Below are 7,702 nucleotides of genomic sequence, written 5' to 3'. Positions count from 1 at the left end.
GGCGGTTCGGTTGTTCTGCTGCTGGCAATGCCATCTGAAGTCATGAATGCTGGTTTCAGCCTGTCTACTGCTACTGTGACGTCTTGATGATGACGTAATTTTTCTCATCGCTACGGACTACTCGATAAGGGCCCTCGTAAAGCTGTTATAACGGTGCCCGAACGCGATCGATGCGCAGGAATACATACTTGCTCTCTGACAGCTCGCTGGGTACAAAGACTGGTTGCTGACCGTGTCGCAGTCCAGGTTGAGTTCGTACATTACCTAAGTTTCTGCGCAGTAACTTTACGAAGTCTGTTTCGCTTGGTTTGATTTTGACTTCTGTCAGCAACTGTCCCGGGACTCTGAGAGGGTTGCCGTATAACATCTCTGCCGGACTGGCGTTTATATCTGCTTTTGGCGCTGTCCTGAGGCCCAACATTACTAAAGGAAGAATTTGGGTCCAGTTACTGGAATCGTGACAACGTATGGCTGCTTTCAGTGTTCGGTGAAACCGCTCGACATGCCGTTGGCTTGGGGGTGGTAGGCAGTTGTGCGCCAATGCTTTATTCCTAGTAGTTTCGTCATCTCTGTAAATATAGTGGACTCAAATTGACGTCCTAAGTCGGTTGTGACTGCATGCGGTGTGCCGAAATGTGAAACCCAGCCATCAATGAATGCTGCTGCCACCTCTTCTGCTGTGATGCCCACTAAAGGAATGGCTACTGGCCAACGCGGAAAACGATCGATGCATGTGAGAATATAACGCTTTCCTTGCGACGGTGGCAATGGGCCCACTATATCCAAGTGAATGTGTTGAAATTGGCCATCTACCGCTGCAAAAGAACCGATACTCGTACGGGTATGGCGTTGAACCTTGGCATGCAACACACCTTCAGACGAAAATTGCTGTATCTTTAGCTATACCGGGCCACACGTATTTTGTTTGGACGATTTTGCGAGTTGCCCTGATTCCGGGGTGAGATAAGGAGTGAAGCTTGGACAATACCTGCTGCCTGCAATTTGCTGGAACGTATGGGCGAATGTGGGTGCTGGAAACATCGCAGTACAGTTCAACGTCTGAATCTGGTAGTTTCCACTTTTTTAATACTAACGTTTTTCCGGGCTGGTCGTCTAACAATTTCTGCAGCTCTGGGTCTGTTGTTTGTTCAACCGCAATTCTTTCCACCTCGCTTGCTTCACACTGGACTGCTGCAATTCGAGAAAGGGAGTCTGCTACCACATTATCAGCTATGTGACGGATATCGGTCGAATATTGGCTCACAAACTCTAGTTGTCGTGCTCGTCTAGGAGATGCTTTTTCGCTTGCTTGCTGGAATGCATACGCGAGTGGTTTGTGGTCGGTGAATATTATAAACTCGCGGCCTTCTAACGCATACCGGAAATATTGGATAGCTTGATAAACCGCTGTCAACTCTCGATCATAGGCGCTGTATTTCATTTGTTCTGGATTCAATTTTCTTGAGTAGAACGCCAATGGCTGCTGCACTCCGTTTACTACTTGCTGGAGAACGGCCCCAACTGCATCTCCTGAGGCATCAGTTGTAAGAGTCAGCTGTGCATCTGGCGCCATAAAGCTAAGCAGGGCGGCCTGCGCCCTGCTTAGGGCGCTGGCCGCTGAAACGCCGCCACGGCATCAGGCGACCAGGTGATTGCTGTTTGATCATTTTTGCGGTTGCCAGGTTTTAGCGAAAACAAACGTTGTTGACTTTGAGCGGCACCTTGCAAGAATGGGCGATAGAAGTTTATCATGCCTAGAAACTGCCGTAACTGCTTAACGGTTTTAGGTAGCGGGAACTCACGTACAGCCTGCACTTTACTCTCTGGGGGGCGAAATCCTCCCAGACGTAGGTTGGGAGGATTTCGCCTGGGACGTAGGTTTTTTTTTTAAAAAAAAAAAAGAAAGGAAAGGAAACGTTCGTTTACTAGATTGAATTGTATAGTTTATTTACTTTGAAAGACAATATTCCAATAATTATTCCAACATATGATAAAGTTATTTCAATTAAAATGTGATTTTAATTCAATAAAAATAAGAACAAGAAATGTGCATCTTCTTTAGTATTTCCTATCGTACTTGTCGATGAGATCTTCACTTACAGTGGTTTCCCGAATTTCCTCCTCTGTTGCCTAAAACCGACTCCTTTTACTCCTCTGTAAGTTACTTTAATTTTACAATTTAAAATTGGAACGGAAACTGATTACAAATCAATCCTAGAAGAATAAAGATATAGTACAACTCGATATGTATTATTAAAAGAAGATATATATATGTTTCATAGACATATAATTTATGGCCTTTGTCGTAACACCAACGCAGGACTTACTATATTTCTGATATATGTTTCATAGACATATAATTTATGGCCGTTGTCGTAACACCAACGCAGGACTTATTATATTTCTGATATATGTTTCATAGACATATAATTTATGGCCGTTGTCGTAATACCAACGCAGGACTTATATATTTCTGATATATGTTTCATAGACATACAATTTATTATTATAATTTTTGTTTCGGCGTAATACCACCTTGACGAATGTTCATCGACTCGCCCCTGCTTCATAATTTCGCTGTCTTAAATACCCATACGTGGGAGCTTTCTTCTAGCGTATTTAAATTTTCCCGTTCGTTTACCCACTGGGTTGTGCAGTGTAACCGCTGTGTTTATGATCTTTGTCGTGAAGCCGCTGTGATTTTGACTTTGTTTTCGTTGTGTTTTGTTTTGACAGTTTGTTATTCTAACACGCGCTTTAAATCGTCAATAAAAAATAATTTTTTTGTTATATAAAATAAAATTATCAAAATAAATTAAATTAACCAAAAATTTCAATTTTCCTCTGTGTTAATTCAGTGCCTAGTTTTTTTATGTAGGCGGAAATTTGGTGTCAAAATTTCCATCCTTACATTTCCCTTCTTCTTCGGGGCGATAAAAAAAATACAACTGATGATATGATTTTAACGTAACACTAACCCAGTGTTTGTTCTTATGATGAGGCACGATTTCTCTTTCTTATCTTAGGACTCTTGAATATTTTCAAGAATTCGTCTTGGTTTTTGACATGATGATGGTCATCCTTTCGTTTAAAGGTGCTTAGACGTCTTACTAGTGTTTCTGGTTTGTTTCCTTTTGTGCTTGGTTGAACGACTTTCAATTCCTCTTGCGGCGACCATGGTTCTTGTTGACTGTCGCGCTTGACTTTATCTTTTGCTTGAGTTTCTTGGCTTGGTAGTTCTGTATTAAGTTTACTATCTGAAACATTGATATCTAATGGATTTGTAGGTTGTACATGACGATTGTTCGATACTGGCTGTATTGTAGTAGGTTTCCTCTGTGGCGATGTAGTCGATGACGGAGATGATGCTGGACCAGACTGGTGATTATTTCTTGGTGATGTTTCTCGTTGTGCTTGTTGCTGATTAACAGGAGGTGGAGGCTGCGGCTCAAGTTTCTTTGGTTGTAACAATGGTTTAAAGTTGCTTTGCGAATTACACTGTGGCTTTTGAGACGATGATTTGAAATTACTTCGCGAATGACACTGTGGCGTTTGCGACGATGACTTGAAATTACTTTGCGAATGACTCTGTGGCGTTTGCGACGATGATTCTGAACTTGTAGAAGTTGGTAACAATGGATGATTGACATGTAATGACTCTGGTACTATCGCTAAACCTTGTAGCAGTGCTGGGCGTGATGATAAATCATGCTCTTCGATTTGATGCTTTTGTTCTTGTGGTTGTGTGTTTTGATTGCGGTTGGCTGGCGACTGTTGTGCATGGGCTTGGTGATAACATACGTCTGGACTTTCCCTATGAGACGTTGAAATCTGTGGAGGAGTTACGACGCATTTAGGTAACGCCTGTTTTTGTGGTTTTCCCTGTAGTGGTACTGAGTATGGTTCTGAATCACTTCGATGCGGCATGCTTAGCGTGGGTAGTGTATTTGTTACTGGACTTCTAGCTATTACTGTTGTTGCTTGCTTAACTTTAGAACTACGCTGTTGCTGGTAACTTTTCTTATTTTGTAGCCCATGTGGCTTTAGATTCACACTGTAAGTAACGTTCTGCCCTGTTCCTGTAGTTGGCATACATTTCGTGGTATTTGGTAATGACATCGTTTCTTGGTGCTTACTTATCAGGCGATTGCTGATCGCTTCCTGTACCGGACTTCGACTTGTTTTAACTTGCTCTGTCCGAAGTTCTTATAATCTTTTGAAATACTCATGTGGAAGGAAAAATTCTAAAAAGTCTGCCTTGAAGCTTGACCAGAGGTTCCAACGCTTATTGTTGTTGCGGTGCCACATCAGTGCCCTATTTTCAAGGAGTATGGGCATCGTCCTTGGGACTACATTTATGTCGATGTCATAGATGTCTGATAGCTCTTCTATCCTTCTCACGAAGCCTAATGGATCTCCTTCGCCGTCATAACGTACTGACCACTCAGTTATTTGTTCAATGGTTTCAATATATGATGGCATTGTATGTTAATTCCTCGCGTGACTTTGATCAAGACCTTCTCTTGGGGTGACGCACTGCTCTGTTTGAAGAACGAACTCTTTCACTGTTCCTCATTCAACGATTCGCAATTTTAGGCCTTAGGTACATTTTCGTGGCTTCCGATTTCTCTGTTCCTGTGTTTAGTGGTTTAAGCGACTTTGTGTGTAGTCTAATGATTTTTTCCTGAAACGTTCTTTATGTTCCTAGTGCGTTCTTTTTTTTTCAAAACTCTTGTCCCTGCTCGGGCGCCAATTGTAACGACACTTTTTGGTGACGTTCAAAAATATTTAGTTTTTGCTGGGGTATCCTCAGCCGTCGTCCAGAGTCATTACAATGAATTTATTTTTTTCTGGGACGTAGGTTGTTTCATAGACATATAATTTATGGCCGTTGTCGTAATACCAACGCAGGACTTATATATTTCTGATATATGTTTCATAGACATATAATTTATTATTATAATTTTTGTTTCGGCGTAATACCACCTTGACGAATGTTCATCGACTCGCCCCTGCTTCATAATTTCGCTGTCTTAAATACCTATACGTGGGAGCTTTCTTCTAGCGTATTTAAATTTTCCCGTTCGTTTACCCACTGGGTTGAGCAGTGTAACCGCTGTGTTTATGATCTTTGTCGTGAAGCCGCTGTGCTTTTGACTTTGTTTTCGTCGTGTTTTGTTTTGACAGTTTGTTATTCTAACACGCGCTTTAAATCGTCAATAAAAAATAATTTTTTTGTTATATAAAATAAAATTATCAAAATAAATTAAATTAACCAAAAATTTCAATTTTCCTCTTTGTTAATTCAGTGCCTAGTTTTTTTATGTAGGCGGAAATTTGGTGTCAAAATTTCCGTCCTTACAACTTGTGGAGGCAAACGCTGGAGCCAGAGTGTTTTCAAGAATTCGTCGCTCACCTTATCCTTCGCCAATGTCGTCAGTTCGTTTAGCAATTGAGTAGGCCGACGATCGCCAAGCTGTACGTCTGATAACAGCCGCTGAATTTTGCGCTGTTCTGATTCACCATACTATTCGATTATTTGTTTTTTTAGGTTCTCGTACCTGTTTGCTGCTGGCGGATGAAGCATTGCGTCAGCCACGTCGGCTACGATGCTGGACTCTATGGCAGCCACTACGGTGTTGAATCTCGTCATGTCGTTGCACACACCTGCCACCGCGAACTGCACCTTCACCGAAACGCGATTCACCATTGGTGGCAAGTCTTCGCGCTGCTGTCTGAGCGATGCTGCATTCTCATCTTGCATCGACATTTTTTCCTTAGTTTCGCACTGCCACTAAGCCGGAACTCTGCTCGCCGATTTCTGAAAAGAACTTTTTGTGTGCTGATGCAATATATTTTTAAGTTCTGAAAAGAACTTTTTATGTATTGATGCAATATATTTTTAAGTTCTGAAAAGAACTTTTTGTGTGCTGATGAAATATACTCTTAATTAGTGAACATTTCTGAAAAGAACTGATCACGTCGGGGTCACCAGTTTAGTATATTCCACGCCGTATGTAACGAACGACTGACTCGTGCACAAGTGCTGTTGCTCTATATATGCATTCATTGCGTGTCCGTGTTTCGTGTCGTTCATATGTTCAAGCATGCACATGTTTGTCTGGTGCTGCGAACGTGCACATGTTTGGCTGGTGCTGCCACAATCTGTTTGTCAATGAGAAAATTGACTTAGGACAATTATTCTCAAGGTTAGAGAAATTAACCTGCAAACATCGCATCAACAAAGTACAAATGGCACCTAGTGAGAAAATTTTCGAATTTGTCTCAATAAATGAATTTAAGGCCAAGGGCAATAAATTATTGAAAAATTTAACAGTAGCGCTACTGCCAAAGGTGACCAAACTGGTTAAAGAGGAAGAAATAAGAAATACTTTAAAAAATTACCATGATGACCCAGTGGAAGGTGGACACTGCGGAATAACAAAAACGTTACAAAAAATTAAAAGACATTTCTACATGACCAAAGATATATCAAGATATGTCAAATCATGTCAGAAATGTCAAAAATCTAAAATTAATAATCATACAAAAATACCAATGACAATAAACGATACGCCAATAGGCTCTTTTGACACAGTATTGGTAGATACCATTGGTCCATTACCTAAAACTGAGAATGGCAATAAGTATGCTGTCACACTTATATGTGATTTAACAAAATACTTAGTAACTATACCAATACCAAATAAAAGTGCAAATACTGTAGCCAAGGCAATTTTTGAAAATTTTATACTTTTGTACGGTCCAATGAAGACGTTCATTACGGACATGGGTACAGAGTATAAAAGTTCTTTAATAACGGATATATGCAAATACTTAAAAATCAAAACTATAACATCAACAGCTCATCACCACCAAACACTCGGAACTGTAGAACGCAGTCACCGAACATTTAATGAATATGTACGTTCATACATATCAGTCGATAAAAACGACTGGGATATATGGTTGAAATACTTCACATATTGTTTCAATACAACACCATCAGTGGTGCATGGATATTGTCCATACGAGCTTATTTTTGGAAAAATTCCTAAAGGTTTCAATAAATTCAATACAATTAGTAACATAAGTCCATTATATAATATAGATGACTATAGTAAAGAAATTAAATATAGATTAGAAATAGCGCACACTAGAGCCAAAACACTTTTAGATAAGTCTAAATTAAAACAGAAGTTGCTCCATGATAGAAATAGTGAACAATTAGAATTAAATATTATACATTGTGACCGAAAAGTTTCCGGAAATAAATAAATAAAACGCAAAATTCTTAATCTTCATCAATATTTATTTTATCTCCTTCAAAATATGCTCCATTAGAAGCGATACACAAATGCCAACGTTTCTTCCAATCATCAAAAAATTTTTTATAGGCGCTTTCCGGTATGGCTTTGAGTTCCCTCTGCGAATTCTGGTTTACGTCTTCTATGGATTCAAAACGCGTTCCTCTGAGTGGTAATTTGAGTTTGGGAAACAGGAAAAAGTCACACGGTGCAAGATCAGGTGAATACGGGGGCTGTTCGATGGTATTTATTGAATGTTTGGCCTTAAAATCGTTGATAATGTTGGCTCGGTGCGAGGGAGCATTATCGTCATGAAAAATCCATGAATTATCCTTCCACAATTGAGGCCGTTTACGGCGGATATTTTCACGCAAACGTCTTAAAACAGTCAAATA

At 40.1% G+C, this 7,702-nt stretch overlaps 1 protein-coding gene across 1 annotated transcript; it reads right to left on the bottom strand.

Annotated features, from left to right (window-relative positions):
• Positions 1-2,991: 2,991 nt before the first annotated feature.
• Positions 2,992-4,119, bottom strand: LOC119665538 (mediator of RNA polymerase II transcription subunit 15-like). The gene is made up of 2 exons (XM_038074764.1): positions 3,649-4,119; positions 2,992-3,456 (listed from the first exon to the last, which is right to left on the bottom strand). The coding sequence occupies exons 1-2, from the start codon at positions 4,117-4,119 to the stop codon at positions 2,992-2,994; spliced, it is 936 nt and encodes a 311-aa protein (XP_037930692.1).
• Between the last annotated feature and the right edge of the window lie 3,583 nt (positions 4,120-7,702).

Source organism: Teleopsis dalmanni, chromosome 1, assembly GCF_002237135.1.
Source record: "Teleopsis dalmanni isolate 2A chromosome 1, ASM223713v2, whole genome shotgun sequence".
Classification (NCBI taxonomy): Eukaryota; Metazoa; Arthropoda; class Insecta; order Diptera; family Diopsidae; genus Teleopsis; species Teleopsis dalmanni.
Note: the sequence above shows the minus strand (reverse complement) of the source record. Positions and strands in the feature narration are given on the sequence as shown.